Source organism: Ambystoma mexicanum, chromosome 11 (assembly GCF_040938575.1).
Source record: "Ambystoma mexicanum isolate Mex_15411 chromosome 11, UKY_AmexF1_1, whole genome shotgun sequence".
Lineage (NCBI taxonomy): Eukaryota > Metazoa > Chordata > Amphibia > Caudata > Ambystomatidae > Ambystoma > Ambystoma mexicanum.
The window spans coordinates 1344866209-1344886271 of NC_090934.1; the positions used below are offsets into that span (position 1 = coordinate 1344866209).

The 20063-nt window shown below is 46.9% G+C and overlaps 2 protein-coding genes across 5 annotated transcripts in view; one reads left to right on the forward strand and one right to left on the reverse strand.

The window, feature by feature from the left end:
- Positions 1-20063, forward strand: part of PIGB (phosphatidylinositol glycan anchor biosynthesis class B) — a 706437-nt gene that overhangs the window by 363323 nt on the left and 323051 nt on the right. The window contains exon 12 of one of the 2 annotated variants that reach the window (XM_069624862.1): positions 680-829. In XM_069624862.1, coding sequence (XP_069480963.1) covers positions 680-817 — 138 coding nt within the window. In that variant the 3' untranslated portion in view covers positions 818-829. Of the gene's footprint in view, positions 1-679; positions 1052-20063 lie in introns of those variants that run through there. The other variant, XM_069624861.1, reaches the window with a different exon arrangement.
- CCPG1 (cell cycle progression 1) overlaps positions 1044-20063 on the reverse strand; it is a 212922-nt gene continuing 193902 nt past the window's right edge. For all 3 annotated transcript variants that reach the window (XM_069624859.1, XM_069624860.1, XM_069624858.1), the window contains 2 exons: positions 13838-15204; positions 1044-1798 (listed from right to left, as the gene is read on the reverse strand). In XM_069624859.1, the coding sequence (XP_069480960.1) occupies positions 1609-1798; positions 13838-15204 (1557 nt within the window). In that variant the 3' untranslated portion in view covers positions 1044-1608. The remainder of the gene's footprint in view (positions 1799-13837; positions 15205-20063) is intronic.

Below are 20063 nucleotides of genomic sequence, written 5' to 3' on the forward strand. Positions count from 1 at the left end.
TTCTTAAAAAAGGCTTCTTATTTGGGGTCTTCCAGAGAGTCCGGTTACCAAGGTTTTTATTTCCTTGTGATATCTTTGGTTGTGGGAGGGGTATGAGATATTAATTGGATTCACAGGGGCAGCAAGATAGCTGAGGGGAAATGTGCTTGTCTTGGAAGCATGACAATGCCGAGCAGCATGGCCTCGAAATCCGGTCCCTTACTTAGAGACTGGAGTCCAGCATCAAGTGTGATGTAATAACCCAATTTCATTTTGACGTTTAAAAGGGACGTTTCACTCTTTAAAAAACATGGCTCTTAATTTGTTAGCTGGGCTGCTAGAATGTTGTGGCAAGCTGGGGGGCAGAGTTTGAGGGGATACAAGATTTAGTGGTGGGTCACAAGCCAAATGGCTATAAAATGTTATCAAGTCCAGCTGGAAATTCACAAGGAAAATGACGGATGGGACGTTTAGCCCATCATTATACTGTAACACAACACAATCCAAGCGGCAAACAATTAATCTGCCGTACTAAAAGTCAATTTGCTCGTGGTCTGATTGGACACAATTGGATCCCGTTGAAGGTACTTTATGCATTGCATTGTACCTTTTGTATTAATTAAAATGTTGATTCAGGAAACCTGCAGACAAGAATTAAATTGTCCTTAACATACTGAAATCATGTTTTCTTTTCTTATAGGACATATCACCATTTCTAGTTTCAAAGAACTATGTGAGAACCACAGAAGTCTTTCATACACACATGCCAGAAGGGCGAGTTGGCCAACACATATATTTGTATGAAAGAAGACCACGAAATGGAGCATGGAACACTTGACCTTGAAAACAGGTAGGCGAAGATTATCTTGCGCCATGTTCCAGATTTTGGTCCAAGAAGGGATGGCTTGAAGATTTCGCTCCGTTTTAGGAGAAGAAAGTACATTTCTTTGTGTGGCGAAGGCATTCCATGAAAAAGGCGTCCAAAGACATCACAGCAGTCATGCGGTGGTAGCATGTTTAAACAAAAAGGGCTGTACTCATTTTGTGATTTTAAATAAAAAAACTTTTTTAACCCATCGCAGATTTATTGACTTTCCAGAAATAGCCAGATGTGCAAAAAAAGCCATAACAAACAAAACACCACATCAAAGGAAATGCAGCACAATTTCTTTTTCACAAGGTGCCCCCTCTTCAGCTGGTCCCCAAAAAAGACAAGTTACACAAGGGCAAGGTTACACAACATGAACAAAGAAAGCTTCACCATTATAGAAAACAAGGTTTAAACAAAAAATAATAATAGATCTAGAGTCATTGAGCGCACAAGCATCATTTTTAAGTCTACTTCATATATCATTTATGCAACTTTCTTAAACTGAACCAAACAAAGCTTTATTTCAACATGCAGTTATTGCTGCATGCACTGCTCCATACCAGGTAAAACTGCAAACCAAGTGGCGAAAATAAAACTACAGGAAAGTTCAGCACAATAGAATGGTAGATAGCAAATGATTGTTGGTTGTCAAGAAGTACAGGGTGAAATCAGAAAGCTGTGTTTTGAAGTCCGAAAAGTGTTGCTTGGACCGATTTTCAAGTTTCTCCTGTTGGATTACTGTTCGAAAAGCAAATCGTTCAATATTTTGGATCGAAAGGCAGTGGCCCCAGTTCGATTTCAAGGTTTGCCATGTGTCTTCCATTTGCGCGCCCATCTCTATGCCATTTACCTTCTCTCTTATTGCAAGGACGCTGATGGGGTTTCTGTCTCCGCTTTTCATGGACGGGGCCTTTTGTGTTCTTGAAAGGCTGCCTTGCATCTGGGCGACTAAAAATGATTAAAACAACAAAACATGGTTACAACGTGCATATTTATGACCAAAATGTGCGTATGTACTTCATAAATCCATTCTTGAACAATATCATTTGAAAGCTAAGTTGAAGTATTGCGTTTATCTTTTCGGCATATTTCGTTACTACACACAAATGGCCCTATTGGCAGGAGGTCCTACACCCCCTTCAAAAAGAAGGTTTTCATCCCTGAAACTGGATAAAGATTATGTTCCAAAGGGAACTATGGAAGACGTTCAATGGCAGCCCGGATGACTAACAGCCCGCAACCTCTCCTTGAGTTTAAAGTGAGTCATTAAGTGCTGTGCAGTGATGCAGAGAGATTGCTGAATGCAGTGTGACATCACATAAGTCGACACAGCGGCTTCTAGGTACCTGAACCCCAGAAATGCTAGCTTGAAAAATAATTTTACTGCTGCTCAACAAAGGATTTTCAGGTCGCTAGAATATGGACCCACTTTCAGGGCACATGTTCAAGTCTGACTGGCGTATTCTGAGTGCATTGTAGCGTAACAAGGAGGAATGGTGGGCAATCTGACATTTATGGCAATTGCTAGTCTGTCCAGGAATTGATAAAGACAAGGTTTTCTACATTTGAGAATTTCAGGAAGGTTTTTTTGAATCCTACTGTTGAGGGGTCCTGAAAACCAATTCAAAAGTGTGCCCAGGATACCCCCCACCTCACCAAAACCACACTCAGTGGTAATGTAACAGAGCAGTTTGGCTTCACTTTTAGGAGGCAAGAGGGCTGGTACGAAGGCACAATTCACCCCACACAAAATAACAAACATACACCAAGTATTACATTTATTAACCAAGTTTACGTAAATACGTACCATAGAGTAAAAACAGTCAGTACACATGTCTACAGGAGAGACCCAACTCAATCCTAAAGCTGGGGGGAAACAGACAAGCTAGCCACTATGTAAGACCCAGCGGGAGTCAATGGTAGTGATTTAATTATCACTACAACTTTAAAAGTGACAGAAGGTATAAACTAATTGCAGTACTGAGTCTAGTAAGGAGTCGAGTTCAACCCTAAAACCAGCGAGAACAGAATGTTACGTTAATACACAATACTATCCAAATTCAAATGGACAAAGTGGAATGCAACAACTTGTTGCACTAAAATGTAAAGACAATCACAGGAGGAGTATTTTTTTTTAAATACAGGGATTGCTCTAAATAATTCCAGAACCCCAATGTGGGGAAAAGGACAAGGGCACTTTTATGTCTGTTTTATGTTTACAGATTTCAGAAAGTTGCCCATAGGGTTACACAGGATAATTGCAAAGTTCTTGTGGTGCTATGGTGAATACGTAGGAAGGGTGGCTGCAGGGTGAGGCACAAGCTCAAAAACCTTATACATCCTGTTCAGGGGGAGGAGAGGGCGCAGAAAGCACTGTGTTTCAGGGGACTGTGTAGGACGTGACAACTGACGCAATCTGGGTCAGGAGAGCCTGAGACGACACCTCAAGGAGATGGCTGAGGCAGCAATGGCCCAGGAAGCACGGGTGCTGAGGCAATTTTCCAGTTCACAATTAGGTCTGGCTGGATGCTGGTTCTTACAAGTCGTAAAGACCGAATAGGTGGCAGGGCCAAGATACAGACAAAGAAGAACCCTCTGCTGACAACCCATGATGATGGAGGGTACCACCACAGGGATATCATCAAGACGGTTCAGGAGGACCCAGGTGGTGACGATGTTCGCCAAGCAGTAGGAACCTTCCTTTGTATCACCTGGGCTAGAGGTCCCCACAGATGGATAGACTGACGTGTGCAATTATGAAACAAGCAATTTACACACTCCTTCTAATCCAACTCTGAAACTGAATCATGTGTGGGGCACTTTCTTGAAATGCGTGTATTTTCTTGTTGGTTTTGCAGTGGGACCATAAAGTGAGTATCCCTCATGCGAAGTAGGAGTTCTCCAGCATGGGGTCTGGTATGGATTCACATGCTCATGAATATTCCCCGTCAGGCTGGAAATCCACGGTAAAGAAAAAAATCAGTTTCAGTTTCGTTTCTGAACTGTCTTTCTACTAATAACCAATGACTGGTCTCTGGGTCATACTGCCCCAAGCCAATGACTGCCCTCTACCTAAGCCCCTCCTCTGGCAGCCATCTTCAGATTTTTACGGCACGTTCAAGTGTTGGGAGTCCTCGTGCTATAGCTCTCGAGCTTTTGCTGCATTTTTTGCGTTTTTTCAAGGAGATTTTCTCATTTTTCGGTTTAATCGAGCCTCAAGCTCCACCGTTTCTTCTTCCGATCAACAGGGACCCGTTTCGGAATTTCCAACGCCCCTCAAGGGTGAGGTTTTCGTCGAGTGACGCTTCTTGGAGGATTCCCGAAGATCTGAGGCCTACCATGGACGCGGCCCAGGACAAGGGTAGCTCGACGGCCGGATCCAAGCTGTTCAGGAACTGCCCTGAATGCGGTTTACAGAATGTTTTCAAGGGGGACGAGCATTCAAGATGTCTCTACTGCCTTCATGAGGACAAAACGCACGTGGAGAAGGACTGTGCGTTCTGCAAGAACCTATCCGAACGGACCATGAAGGATCGTCGTTCCCGCCTCGCCAGCTGGAGAAGGGCCCAGCAGGTGAGAAGAAGAAAAGGTCCGAGCGGTCAAGTCCTGTGAGGGCGCCCCGTCGATGGGGGCCCAACAGAAGGCTAAGCAACACGAGTCCGCGGGCACCGGGAGCGCCGAACGGTCAGGCTCTTCGGCTGCCAGGCAGGGCGCACCTTCCCCGGCACCATCGACCACGAGCCAACGCTCTGGTTCGGGGAAGAGGAAATCCGAGAACCCGGGTAAGCTTCTGGAGAGGCATCGGTCGATCTTGAAGGATTCAGCCGAGGGGGAGCGAGGCAGTGACCCTCCCCCCAAGGTGAAGGCTTCAAGCGCGTCCAAGGTGGTGAAGGCCTTGATTCACCCGGCTAAGGCCTCTATCGAGGGACCTTGGCGAAGCCTGTGAAGGCTACACCAGTGGAGGCGACCTTGGGGCCCAGAGTTTCCCTGCCACCGCGGAGGGAATCCTCTTTCCAGCCCATCGACAAGACCCCCGTGAAGACCCCGGTGGAAAAAGAGTGGGGGGGGGCGATGGCCATTACAGACACGGATTCAGCCTCTGAGGAGGAGCTGGTGGAGGCTGTGAAGAGCCTCAACGAGAGGTTCGAGAAGGTACGATCCCACGGAAGAGATCCCGAAAAGGTGGTCGAAGATGGCGCCGATGAGGCCCCTGTGGAGGAGCGGCCAGCCCTCCCATCGCAGCCATTGCCCGAGCCTCAGGACAACTCGGCAGCCATTTTGATGGCGAGCCAAACCTTATGCACCGAGATAAGGATGAGATTACCATGAAACCCGGCGGACGATCCAGAACCGGGCCCATCGGGAAGCCCTCCGAACAAGCGGAGGAGAGTTAATTTCTCCCCCCCGCCCTTCATGCCCTCGCGGCCCGTGGAGCCTTCATCCCCCTCTCCGGATCCCAGGGATGACACGGAGACGGATGACGACGGTGGCGACGACGGGATGGACCTTCCATCACCACCCCCTAGGTCTCCCCCGCCCGATGAAATTGGCTCCTTTCACACCATGATCGGCATGGCGTCCGAGCTCTTCCAGCTCTGCCCCAAACAGAAGAAGGAAGGTTTCTTCTATCAACGGCGAGAGGCCAAGAGAAAGACGGACCTCGCAGTACCGTTACTCGACAGTATCTGGGACGAGGGACTTGCGGTCCTGAAGAACCAGTCTACGACACCTGCCAAGAGGGACCGGTACGAGAAGAAGTACCGGGTCCCCGATGCTGTCCCCTTGTGCCTCAGGGCTCAGCCGACGCCGGATTCGGTCGTCTCAGCGGCGGCCAAGAAGAAGGCGGCGGGGGCGACAGCTTCGACCTCCACTTCCCCACCTGACGGCGAGGGAAAGAAATTGGACGCCATGAGGCGACGGTCATCTCGTCAGCGGCAACGACAATTAAAGCGGCCAACGCCTTAGCGATTGTGGCCCGTTACGACAGGGAGCTATGGTACAAGATAGCTCCCTTACTGGACTTCCTACCGGACGACAAGAGGGCGGAGGCCCTAGAGATTCTGCAGGAAGGTGAGGTGGCGTCGGACCACGTCATAACGGTGGCAACGGACTTTGCCGACACCGGGTTTCGCCAGTTAGGCAACGATGTTTGCCTTCAACGACAAGGCTGGCTCAAGGCGACAGACTTCCGTCAGGACGTGCAGACCAGGTGTTGGACATGCCGTTCGACGGCAACAACCTGTTTGGGAAAACGGTGGATGAGTCGCTGCAGGCCATCAAGGCCAACACAGACGGCCCGAGCCCTGGGAGCCCATCAACAACGTCAGCCCTTTCAGAGCGCCGGAGGCAGACAGGGGGCCTCCAAGGGATCAGGCGGTGGTTCCTCTACGTACCGCCAGGCGGCCCGCTCCTCGTCCCAGGAGGCCTAAAGAGGTCACGGCAAACAAGGAGGATCTCGTCGTCGTCGCTAAGGAGGCCAAGGCCGCCTCCAAGCAAGATTGAACCGGCCGTAGCGTCGTGCCCCCACCGAAGAACCCCGGTGGGAGGCTGGCTGGTGAAGTTCTTCAGCGTGTGGGAGTCCATCTCCACCGACCGTTGGGTGCTGGATGCCCTGGCCCACGGGCACACTCTCGAATTCCAAAAGAAGTGTCCCCGCATTCCTCCTGTGGCCAGGAAGGAAAATCACTTCCCTCAACTGCTGTTGGAGGTAAAGGCGATGCTCAAGAAAGGTGCCATCGAGCTTGTGCCCAAGAGGCTCCGGAGTATACTCAAGATACTTCCTCGTCAGAAAGAAGACAAGCGGTTGGCACCCCATCCTGGACCTACGTCGGTTGAACAAATACATCAAGGCACAGAAGTTCAGGATGGTCACTCTCCAGCACGTGCTGGGACAGCTGGAGGAGGGCGACTTCCTATCGTCGTTGGACTTGGAGGATGCTTACTTCCACACCCCCATCCTAAAAGGGCACCGAAAGTTCCTCAGATTCGTAGTTCAAGGATGCCGCTACCAATTCAGAGCTCTGCCATTCGCATTGAAGTCGGCACCCAGGGTGTTCACCATTTGCCTAGCACCAGTGGCGGTGCGGCTGCGCCTGCAGGGGATCCACGTCTACCCCTACCTGGACGACTGGCTCATCCGTGCAAGGACAAGAGAACTCGCCGTCGAGCACACGGCAAAGACCGTCCGCTTACTCACAGAGCTGGGTTTCTCCATCAACTACCTGAAATCTCATCTGGTTCAGTCGCAGGCGGCACTGTTTCTGGGAGCGAAGCTCGATACAGTGGAACGATTGGCGTCTCCGTCGGATGAAAGGACGAAGGCCATCTTAGGCAAAGTGCAGCGCCTGCTAGCCACGGACGTGGCCAGGGTGAGATCCATCAAGTCCCTCCTCGGAATGATGTCCTCATGCATCTACCTAGTGCACCTGTGCAGGCTATGGATGAGTCCTCTACAGGAGTTCCTCGACGCCCGCTGGATGCAAGCGGCGGGCAGCTTCGAAGACCAGATCCCGCTCAACGAGGTTTTCCGTCGGGCGATTCAGTGGTGGGGCACCCGTGCACACCTCACGGCGGGCACGGACTTCCAGACCCCGGCACATCGGCAGACAGTGACAACAGACGCATCCCTGGAGGGATGGGGTGCGCACACCGGAGATCTCCACGCAAGAGGCCTTTGGCTCCCGGAGGAGAGGTCTCTCCACATCAACATCTTGGAGCTCTGCGCCGTGTTCTGGGAGCTCAAGTCGTTCCTCCCGTCCCTCAAGGGCAAGGTCGTGAGGATCTTCACCGACAACACCACCACGATGTTCTACATCCGGAAGCAGGGTGGCACCAGATCCCCAGCCCTATCCAAGGAGGCCCAGGAGATGTTTCTGGTTCCCTTCCATCTGGCAGGAATAAAAAACACCATCGCCGACTCGCTCAGCAGGGAGCTGCGCTCGTGCCACGAGTGGGAACTACGCCAGGATCAAGTGGATCGGCTCTTCCAACGATGGGGCAAACCCCAGATCGACCTGTTCACGACGGCGATGAACTCCAAGTGCCAGAGTTTCGCCAGCAGGTTTCCCCAGCCGAGGAGCATGGGCGACGCTTTCTTGTTCCCCTAGGAGGGCCTGTTCCTGTATGCGTTTCCTCGTTGCCGCTGCTGCTTCGACTCATCAGCCAGCTCAAGAGGTCCCAGTGCAGGATGATCCTCATCGCACCGGCGTGGCTGAGACGGATCTGGTTCCCGGACCTTCTGGACCCCTCAGCGTCCCCACCAGACAAACTGTCGACGGACGCAGATCTCTCCAGATAGGGAGGCGCCATTCTTCATCACGACCCAGAGTCGCTGAACTTGCAGGCCTGGCTCCTGTAGCACTAGAGTTTGGAGGGTACGATATCCCGGCTGACTGCAGAGAGGTTCTTGCAAAGACCAGGACGTCCTCAACTCTCAAATGCTACGAGCATAAGTGGAAGAGGTTCTCTCTCTGGTGCCGTGCACAGAAGATCAACCCTCTACGGATTACGGCACCTCAAGTGCTTCCATACCTACTGTCGCTGGCCAAAGCTGGACTAGCCCACGCTTCCATCAAGTTGCAACTGGCAGCGATCTCCCAATACACCAGAACGGCCGTCCTTGTGGTCTCATCGACTGGTGAAGGAATTTATGAAGGGACTGTTCCGATCATTCCCGCTGGTGAAGGCTCCAGCCCCGGCGTGGGAGCTCAACGTGGTCCTGACCAGGCTCATGGGGCCACCATTCGAGCCCTTGCATTCGGCTCCGTTGAAGTTCCTTTCGTGGAAGACAGCGTTCCTTGTGGCCATCGCCTCCGCACGACGTGTGGGAGAGATTCGGGCCCTATCCTGCAAGCCTCCATACTTGACTTTTCACGATACGAGGGTGGTGCTGAGGACGCACCCCTCTTTCATGCCCAAGGTGCCGTCGGACTTCCATCTTAACGAGCCCTTGGTGTTGCCAGTTTCATTTCCGTCGCCGGCCGAGAGGACTTTGCACTCGCTGGATGTAGCTAGAGCGCTTAAGTTCTACGTGGACCGAACAAAGAGTTTTCGGAAGACATCACAGCTGTTTGTGAACTTTGGACCTGTGAACCAAGGGAAGGCTCTCTCGAAGGCTTCCATTTCCAGATGGCTCTCCGGCTGCATCATGCACTGTCATCAGTTGGCCAACCGACAGTTGCCCGGCCGTCCGAGAGCCCATTCGACCAGAGCGATCGCTGCTACTAAGGCGTTCTTGTCTGGTGTCCCCCTGCTGGACACCTGCAGGGCTATGTGGAGGTAGACTCACACCTTCACGAGATTCTACTGCGTCGACCGGGATTCCAGGGAGGAGTCCAGAGTCGGCCAAGCAGTACTGCGCAACCTGTTCGCCTCAAGGTGGGCCTGGTGAAGAGGTAAGAGATGCTTAAAGTTGAGTTTATGTAATGCTTAATGTTGAGCCTTTTGCCACCTCCCGTGGTTGTGCATGTGTGTGTACTGCTATGTATTCTTATATTCATGAGCATGTGAATCCATGCCAGACCCCATGCTGGAGAAGGAACAAGTTACTTACCTGTAACTGTTGTTCTCCAGCATGGGTCTGGCATGGATTCACATGCGAACCCTCCTTCCACTCTGCGGCTCTTCACTTGGTCATATTGCCACTTTACGTGCTACCAAATCTGAAGATGGCTGCCAGAGGAGGGGCTTAGGTAGAGGGCAGTCATTGGCTGAGGGCAGTATGACCCAGAGACCAGTGATTGGTTATTAGTAGAAAGACAGTTCAGAAACTAAACTGAAACTGATTTTTTCTTTACCGTGGATTCCCAGCCTGACGACGGGGAATATTCATGAGCATGTGAATCCATGCCAGACCCATGCTGGAGAACAACAGTAACTTGTTCCTTATGATGCTTAATGCTACTTAAACTGGTGAATGATTAAAAAGGCAAATCATGGAGGGTATCTACACTTATCCTTCCGCAGGAAAAACATATATGTCTTCTTGGCAGAGCAGAAAAGGTGTGACTGCCCAAAATATACATAGATCTATGCTGATTTTAACATAATTTTTCTTCAGCAGCACACCCTATTTCCATTTTTAAACATGCACAAGTCAATACAATTTAGATGTGTTCTAAAAACGGGGACATCTTAACCTGGTTGAATGAGTGCAATTAGTCCCGATTTGCAAAAAATATTTTGCTGTATTTGTATTTATTTTATTTATAGCGCGCACCTTGCCCCAGGGCATCTGGGCGCATGTTTTGCAGGCAGTTACAGGTTACGGCAATAGATACATAATTACAGTTTTTAACAAAAGAACATTTTTTAAAAACATTTTTAACATATTTACAAGCAGGGCACATAACATAGCGAGGAGGCGAGTAGCCTGAGTATACATAATGAACAGTTTATATTGTGTAAAGCTAACAGTGAGACTTATGGCGCAAGGCCTCCAGTTCACAAAGCCACAGTTTGGTTTTCGTTTTGAAGGAGTGGATGTGAGGGACATTTCTGAGAGTATTGGGTAGGGTGTTCCAAATTTTAGCCGCAAGGACTGGGAAGCTCGAGCCTCCGGCTGTTTGCAGCTTGAAACTAGGAATAGTTAGCGTGTGAACCTGAGCCGATCTCAGTGGTCTGACTTCTGTGTGTGGAGTAAAGCGCGTGGAAAAGTAGGCAGGGGCTGCATTGTACTGGGCCTTGTGAGTTAGAACGAGTGCTTTGAGAGAAATGTGCTGAGAGACGGGAAGCCAATGCAGGTTGCGTCTAGTGTTAGAGATGTGAGAACGCCTGGGTATGTGGAGGGCTGCCCTTATGCCATTATTCTGGGTGACCTGGAGTTTATCAAGGTTTCTTTGACTGGTCCCAAGGTAGAGGGCATTGCAATAGTCTATTTTGGACATGATGAGGGTTCTGGCAAGGCTCAGGCATTTGCCTGGAGTCAAGAAGGGGTGGCACGTTGTGATCAGTTTACAAGTATAGGTAGACGCTGAGACTACAGCATTGGTTTGTCTATTGAGGGACAGAGTCGAATCTAAGTAGATTCCAAGTGTTTTAGTGATGTTGGAGACTTTGATGTAATCCCGTCGATAATAAAGGATTTGTATTTGAGGTCAAGTTTAGCATGAGAGCCTAGGATGAGTAGCTCCATTTTTTCATCATTGAGGCAGAGCCCATGATGTGCCATCCAGGCCTGGATGACTGTATAAACTGCATTGAGTGCTTTGGAATCGGTTACATAGTCGCCCGTGATAGGGATGAGTATCTGGGTGTCGTCCACATAATTGGTATATGAGACACCCAGATAGTCAAGTATGTCGAAGAGCGGTTTAGTAAACACGTTGTAAAGTGTGGGGGATACACAGGATCCTTGTGGGACTCCGCATGGGACGTGTGCTGGATCAACTGTGGCTAAGGAAGAGAAGACCCTCATGGTTCTGTTCGCCAGGAAAGAGCCGTGTCTGGGACGGAAACCAGAATGTCTAAACCCTAGTAGATTATTGGTTTCGAGGTAGTCCTGGATTTGAAGATATGCTGCAGGGTCCAACATTTTGAGAAGGTATGGGACTGTGGTAATGGGCCTGTATTTGGTGGGGTTGCTGGGGTCGAGATTCAGTTTTTTGATTAAAGGGATGACCCAGGCATCCTTGAGGTTGTCGAGTACCGTGCCCGATTTGAAAGAGGAGTTAATGAATGATGTAATGAATGGGGCAAGATCATGTGCAGCTTCCTGTATGACCGGTGCCGGGCAGGTGTCACCTTGGCAATTGGAAGCTTCATGATAATATTTTCAACTTCCTTAATGGTAAGGGGTGTGAAGCTAAAAGGTTTGAAGGAGTGAATCGGTGAGGGGGGGGGGGGTTTGTAGGATAGGGGGTTACGTGTTGCATCAGAGAGGTGGCTTTTTTTTTAGTATTAATTTTGGCTTGGAGCAGGGCAATTTTATCTAGTAGTGCCTTTTGAATGTTGGAGCACCACTCAGTGTCTTGGGTGCAAGTAACGAGCGGGGCAACAGGAGACTCTAGTTCCTTGAGGATCTTGAAGAGTTCCTTGGTTTTGATTGGGCTTGTATGAACCTTTTGTTGTACACTTCCTTTTTGGCCGCTAGGATGGCATCTTTGTAAGTAAGGGAGGCTAAGGTGAGGTTATTTTTATTAACTAGGCACAGTAAGCTTTTCCAGTGAGCTTCAGCTTTTCTTTTAACCTTACGCAGGTCGCGTAAGAGGGGTGAACCAGGAGTTAAGGTGATTGCAAGGTTTTTGTTTGCACAGTTTGAGAGGAGCAATGGTGTTGAGAGTTTTAAGCATAGCACGGTTGTAGGTATCTACTAGAACAGTGGGGTCTGCGCAGGTGGAGGACACCATGTTCAATAGAGGGAGGATAAGTGGGAGTAATTTCTCAGCCGTAATATCCTTCTTGTTGTTGTGTGTATGTTGGGGGTGCGAGGTTAGGTTTATCTGAGGGTGGACTAGAGATAATGGAGAATAATATTTTGTGATGATCAGACTAGGCGCATGGAGACACAGAGGTTACATTAAGCGCACAATTCATGTCTGCAACCCAGTCAAGAGTGCGACCCTTGATGTGGGTAGGCTCACTAATATGTTGGGTGAGGCCAAAGTCGGGCAGAACACTCCCTAGGTCTGTGGCTTTGGCATCATTTGGGTCTAGGTAACCTAGATTGAGGTCGCCCAATATGATGATTTGCGAGTTGGGCTTGGTACTCGAAGCAAGGATAGATGAAATGTCTTCCACGAATGAGGAGGTGGGACCAGGTTCAATGTGACATCTATGTGAATGCCAACATAGAAGAATTTGGTGTTGAAAACGCTGTGCAAATTCACAGGCCTCGGTTGTAAGTGGTGGTTGGATATTCCTGTGCCACTTGTTCAACCACAGACTGTGAACACTGCAAAGCAGCTGTCAGATTCAGATAGGGTCTCAGGATCTATACAGTACGAGTCCCAATGAGTCTCGAAGCAGTGCTGGTAGTCTGGCTTAAATTGGAAATTAATATTGTGTTTCTTGAAGAGAAAGATTGAAAGGACATTTGTATACACAAAGGGAGTGTCATTTCAAGCAAATCCAATTTATGTTTCTTCATAGAGCATACATCTGCCCAGCATCTGTAATAGGTTTAACCCAAATATTGTGGCGGCATGCACAAGATGCCACTTTGCGCCCGCCACCTTTTATCAAATGGCTAAGGGATCCACTGCAGCGTCAATGCCATGGGAGAAGGAAGCGGAAGTGCTGACTGATCCTACTAAATGGCCTGTGGAACCAACGCTGCTTTCACGTCTGTTGAGTGAGGTTCCGTACACCTGTTGTGTTAATACCAGCTGTGCATGACTGATATGTTGTACAATTAAAACAATTCTGCAATGTTGATTGAATGTTACAACTCAATAACATGATCTCATATAGAGGTAGGAAATGGAGTGCAATATTTTGAGTTTTTAATCTAATAAAAAAATTCAAACAAAATAAAACTACATGCCAAAAATATGTTAAAAGCGCTTTAAACGTGCAAGTGAATGTAGTCAAACATTTATCATGCAACTTTGCAGTTTGGTCAAAGACTGTAAAAGATAAAAGGGGTGAAAAAGAAATGGAATTGTCCAATCAAATAAAATCACAAACACCATCAATGTTATGGTGGTTTAAAAAAAAAAAAAAGGCATGAGAATAGTATAGACCATTTCAGCTAAACTACAGATGCCACACTGCCATCCAGTCCCTGGAGTGTAAATTATTCCCAAATAAATAAACGAGAGACAGTCCATGCAACTAGATAAATGGTGGGTTACTATGAACTACTGCATGAACACCAATCGGTACTTTCTGCAGCAAGAACACTACTCACGACATACCACAAACTTCATAAAAATATATAATATGAACCAACACACATTAGCTGCAGATTAACAAGCAAGACACAATCAGTGACCTGGATTAAATCTATAAATAACAGAAGAAGATTTTAAAATCACTCTAGAAACCTACCTAGGCCCATACGGGGTGGAATAAGTGTCACCGAAGAAATAGGCATATACAAATTCATCTAGATCGTCAAAAGGTTCGGCACTGGCCCTTTTGTACTGCTCAATATCACCAAGGTACTGCTCCAACTCCTTTACAAAATCAGTAAACAGCATCTGGTCATGAATGAACATGCCGTTACGGAAAAACATACTGATGAATTGTTCAAGTTCTCTCCAGTGATGGAAGTCTTCCACTTCCTGCTGTAAATAGCTCTGTATCAAGTATGTAAATTCATCTGCTTTTATGGGGTCAAGCACTTTCTTGAAAATGCGAAAAGATTCCTGGTGCGCGCATTCAAAAACACCATAGCAGCCCTGCGGATTGGAGTGTTGGCTTGGATCACAATCATGACCGTGGGTGCATTTCCCTGAAGGCTTATGTTGTTCGAATCTTTCAAAGTGGCTTGACTCTTTGAATTCAGTTTGTGTATATTCTGCATTTCTACCTGCTGTCTTGGAATGGTCTGCATGACGGTTCTCCTGGAAGTCGCTAAAATCTTGTTTTGCGTATGTGCTCTCCTTTCCATAACTTGCACCCTTCCTTTTATTGGGATGTCCACCAAACATGAAATTAGTAGAGTCCTTAAAACGTCTGAAAGTGGATTTCACAGAATCTGAGAATTTTCTTAACTTCTCTTTGACAGCTTGTTTAGCCTGTTTAATCTTTTCTTTGTGATGTTTCACAAATTCCTTTGTGGAATTTTTCATGGCATCAAAGGTATCTTTAACGGAACCAAAAAAGGAAGGTTTGGATTTTTTATGATTTTTAGGGTTGTCTTTTCTCTTGCTGTTGTCCCTAGCTTCAATGTACAGCCTTTCCCATAAATCAGAGCGCTGTTGCTCAAAGGTTAGCTTCTTTTGCAACTCTTTCAGTCGTTCTTCCATTGCTTCCATCTCTTTATCTGCTTTCAACATAATCTCTGCATCAGCATTGTTCAAAGATTGTGCAATGCTATATTCCTCTAATTCATCTCTTAAAGCTTTTGTGCTTAGTCTTTCTTTGTCCAGCACATTTCTTAGCATCTGTGTCTCTGTCAGGAGGGTCTCCTTCTGTTTTAGAACTTTATGAACAAATAACCTCTCTCCTTCCAGTAGTTCCTTAAGTTTCTTATTTTCTGTCACAATTGATTCAATGTCTGTACCTTCCTCTTCCAAATTTGTCGGTTTCAACTGTTTTGCTAAGTCTTGTTCCAACGGTTCAAACATTTCCTCCCCAAGAGATTGTCGTAAGTGGACATTTTCTGAAGCAAGGTTTTCCGACTGGCCTTCAAATGATAACTTCTCAGCTCCACAGACTGCCGAACAGGTTACAGAGTCGTCCGCCTCTATCTGAAATGTGAAAAACAAAACAAGCAATGATATAGGTTTACAGCTGCATGAGTTTATCAGAAAAAGTAGATTTTCTAAAAGTGTTTGGTCATAACTTCCAAAAGTACAATTGAGGTAGATACAAATCATATGTTATTTTGCATTTGTATAGCGCCTTATGTATCATTGGTACGATCTCAAAGCGCTGGTAGGTTGAACGCCCTCGGGAACCGCCGTTAAAGTCAGTTGAGAGAGAGAGTCGTAAAGTGCGTGGGCGCACCAGGTATGTGTGCAGCTGTTGTGGTTGTTGCTTGATAGCTGCTTCTTAGCAGTAGGTGTGGAGCTGAAGAGATCAACTGAATGTGTTCAGTCTGGAGGGTTGACATCCAAACTGAGGTTCTGGCTGTGTTAGGCCTGAGGAGACGCCTAAGCTAGCCGGTATGTGCTAGCTAGCTGTGTTTTATTAGGATGATGGGTAGTTTGATGGGTCATGTTAGTATGAGAACAGCTTTACCGAATGTGTCGTAGTACTGCTGTGTTCTAGTTGAATGGTGGTGTATAGGAGAGAGTAAGCACAGTATTGTGATATTGTGGTAATCAGTGAAGTGTATGTGATCAGGCACAATCAATGATGTTGGAAATAGCTTCTAAATTCAACTCTAATACAGTGACGCTATTAGGGGATACTTCTAGGTTCAACTTTAACACAGTGACGCTATTGGGGCACACTCAATGATGTTGGGAATGCCATCTAGATTCAACATTAGCACAGAGATGCTATTAGGGCACACTTTCTAAGTTCAGCTTTAACACAGTGACGCTATTAGGGCACACTTTCTAGATTCAACTTTAACCCAGTGACGCTAATGGGGCACACTTTGTAGATTCAACATTAACACAGTGACGTTATTAGGGCACACTTTCTATGTTCAACTTTAGCACAGTGACACTATTGGGCACACTCAATGATGTTGGGAATACCGTCTAGATTCAATATTAGCAGTGACGCTATTAGGGCACGCTTTCCAAGATCAGCTTTAACACAGTGATGCTATTAAGGCACGCTTTCTAGATTCAACTTTAAGGCAGTGGCGCTATTATGGCACACTCAACGATGTTGGGAATATCATCGTGATTCAACATTAACACAGTGATGCTATTAGGGCACACTTTTAAAGTTCAACTTTAACATAGCGACGCTATTCTGGCATGCTTTCTAAGTTCAGCTTTAGCACAGTGATGCTTTAGGCACACTTTCTTAATTCAATTTTAACACAGTGACGCCATTAGGGCACACTTTCTAGATTCAACTTTCACACAGAGACGCTATTTGGGCACATGCTATTTATCATAATTGTGTCTAAGTGTGGCATATCCTAACATTCGCAATTCTGTCTAAGTGTGATACATGCTATCATTCACAAGACTATATAAGTGCGGGATATGCTATCATTCACAATTCCAACTAAGTGAGGGATATGCTACAATCCTAATTCTATCTAGATGAGGCACATCCTATCATTTTCAATTCAATCTAAGTGTGGCACATGGTATCATTCACAATTCTATCATTTACAGTACCAACTAAGTGAGGGATATGCTACCAATCATAATTATAACTGGATGCTATCATTCATGATTCCATCTAAGTGTGGCTCTTGGTAACATTGTTGCACCTGTCTTAGTGTGACGCTGGCTAATCTTCATCATTGGCTCTGGGAGTGGCACAAGTTAACATTGCTAAGTATGTTAGTATGTTATGCAAGACAACTTTTACAGTCCAGCCTTGAATGGATTTAGCTTGGTGGTCAAATCTCTCTAGGTGTGCATGGTGTGAGTCCATGGCAGTTTACATTTTTGAACGGTAAGGTAGACTGGCGGGGGCTTTCTGGAGTAGAGTAATTGCTCTACACCCGACCCATGCCACACTAAGTTTTGTTGGTGTTTGTTCACTGCTGGCTTCCCCTGTGGACACCTGCAGACACTTTCTGGAGATGTCTCTGTAGGAGCCGCTCTTTGCCTTGAGGCTCTTAGCCGAAGGGGCTGCCGGTCAGAGAGTTGCCCTGCATTGGTCGGTAATTTCCTCATCGATGGGCCAATCAGGTCGCGGGCCGGGCTGGGGAGGCGGGATTAGCTGTGATCAGGAAGCGAGGGAATGCAGGCGGATGGGGCAAGGGGTGTTTTTTTTTAGCAATTTTAGGCTAAAAATGGGGACACCAGCGAGGGCACCACTCACCTGGGCAAATTCCAATTAAAGAAGGCTGGGAAACCACATGCGACGCACTAGTGCAAAACAGAAGGGGCTGGTTGGCCAATCAGGTCGCGGGCTGGGCTGGGGAGGCGGGATTAGCTGTGATCAGGAAGCGTGGAGCGAGGGGATGCGGGCGGATGCGCCAAGGGGTGTTTAGCAATTTTAGGCTCAAAATGGGGACACAAGCGAGGGCACCACTCACCTTGGCAAATTCCAATTAAATATACTCAATTGCAGGAGTTTTGTCCAGCAAGAATGACTATAAATCCATGAGATATTCAGGTAGGTCTCGCCAAAGCAGGTTTCTGGTGTTCAATTTAATTAGCAATGCATTTTTTAAAGTGTAAGGATTTCATTTGTGAGCGATGAACTTGACACGGCTCCCCTCTTTTCTCAAGCTATCCGTCAGTAACATTGGACACCATCCTGATGAAGTTTGTGAATTGTCCCTTTGCCATATTGACCTTGTCCTCTAGTCTAAGTGGTCTAATGGGCAGTGTTTATCCTCCCACTCACAACCCTCCTTTTGGTAACAACTAGTTCACGCCATACAAGGTGAAACCAGGCACTGTTGACAGATTCATGTGCTGTAATTTATAGTAATTCTTTGTTTATTGAACTACTTACACAATTCATACACAGTTCAGATTAAAACATACCTTAACTTCCATTGTTCAGGTATGTCATCATGGTGGTGAGGAGGTAGGGTGCCGATTAGATGAGAACATTCCGCAAGATGATTGGAGGCTGAGGTAACTTGGAAACCGAAAGAGAATTCCTAACTGCCTTTCATTGTCCTCACCTTAACAGGAATGTCCTGTTTTTTGTATTTCTTGAAGTAGGCCCCATTTTAATCTTTGAATTCAGCCTAGGTTGGTGAAGAGGCAGGTTGGAGTCCAGATCCACGAGGGACAAGACAAGCAGAGATCTGGTGGGAGCACAGCCCTCTGATTTTTAGAGAAAGGTCCTTATACAAATCTACTGAAGGAGTAATCTGCATTCATGAGAAGCTAAGAAGTGACTGCAAGTTTATTTTTAATCTTTTAGTTAGTTTAGGTATTTAGTCACTTTTAAATCCCAAGAAAGCAACCTTTGTGAGTCCAAGTTGGGAGCAGCGTCCTGCAAGGAATTGTAATTTTAAGCTGACAGCAGTAAAACCAGTCACACTTGTAAGCTTGTAACTGTTGATTTTCTCCCTGAAGAAAACTCTAGATTAATCTGCATGAACATTAAAAGCTGTTAAGAAAAACTGCCGTCAGGGAAAAAGACGTTAATAATATGCACGCGCTATGGCAGACCTTTCCTTTATTTGTTTCCGCTCGCGAGCAGGTCACTGACAGTGTAATGATGACTAGCACCTGGCAGTGATTTATAACACGAAAGTAAGCCTGAGACTGCATCTCACTGCGCATGTGCTCAGGATGACCAGTGGTTTCTCAGGAAGAGAGTCAAGCACAGCTTTCTCTCATATTCTGGACAGGAGTCTAGGAGTTAGAAGGTAATATTCTTTGAAGAATGCAATAGAGGAGCTAAATATAAAGGACACTGATTACTTAAAGACTCATTCCAAAAGAGATAAGTCTAGCACAATATAGTCAAGGTATCTGCTGCCAGTTTGTTACTGGGGGTTTGAGTAGTCTAGGAGCACGTTTGCCCAGGAGAGTCATTCCAGAAGAACAGTTTTCTAGTCTGCCTCCAGCTAGCAAATCAACAGACATGTTTCCAGACTGTGGGATGGTACAGAATTAGTTTGAACAACTATTCCAAAGGAAACCTCTCATGAGGAAAAGGTTTCTAAGGTTCCATTTGCAGCTTCTGAAATAAAACCCACCTCCCAGCTCTCAAGGGAAGCACTACAGTTATAGAAAAGCACAGCGGAACTCAGGCGGGGTGTTTTGATTAGAAGGTATTCATCTTTTGTTTTCTCATCCTCTGCCGGTACTCGGCTGGTTGGAGAGAGAGAGTAACCTGTGTTCTGTTTTTTGTTTTGTCCACTTGCCCTTTGGGGTGTAGAGACTTCTACTGTTATAATCAATAGTCGTCTAAACATCTTAGAGGGACTATGGGGCTCAGCAGTTCCCGCGGATCAAGATTCAGGACCAGACACTGTTTTCCGATGAAAAAAAGTTACCCAGCTTAGGAACTACTGTCCTCTTAGTCCACAGTCCCCTTTCCTCCATACACATTCATGGGATGTCCCGAGGAACAGGGACAGACCAGAGCATTTTGCCAAGCAGTAGAACATAGGAGGTTTCTAGCAGTTTCCTAGCACGGACATGAATGCGGCATGGCCACCATCAGGGTCCTTCCCTGCATGTTCTGCCCAACCATCAGTCCCTTTATCTAGTCGGATTTTGTAAATTTTTAAACAAGGACAGCAGGAGGCTAACTGGAGTATAAGAGACTATGGACTAAAAGGAACAACTATGGTGAGTAGTATTTTCTTACTTTTACATCCTGTCCCATTTCCTCCATAATCATGGGAGATTCCTAAGCATCTGTCAAGAGGAGGGAGGTTGGAAGTTTACTGGTCTGCCTCAAAGGTAGCATTTACCTCTCAAACTTGAATACAGTGTGTAGTGCTTACAGAAGGCATGAAGTTATAGCCCAGGTATCCACCTTGCAGATT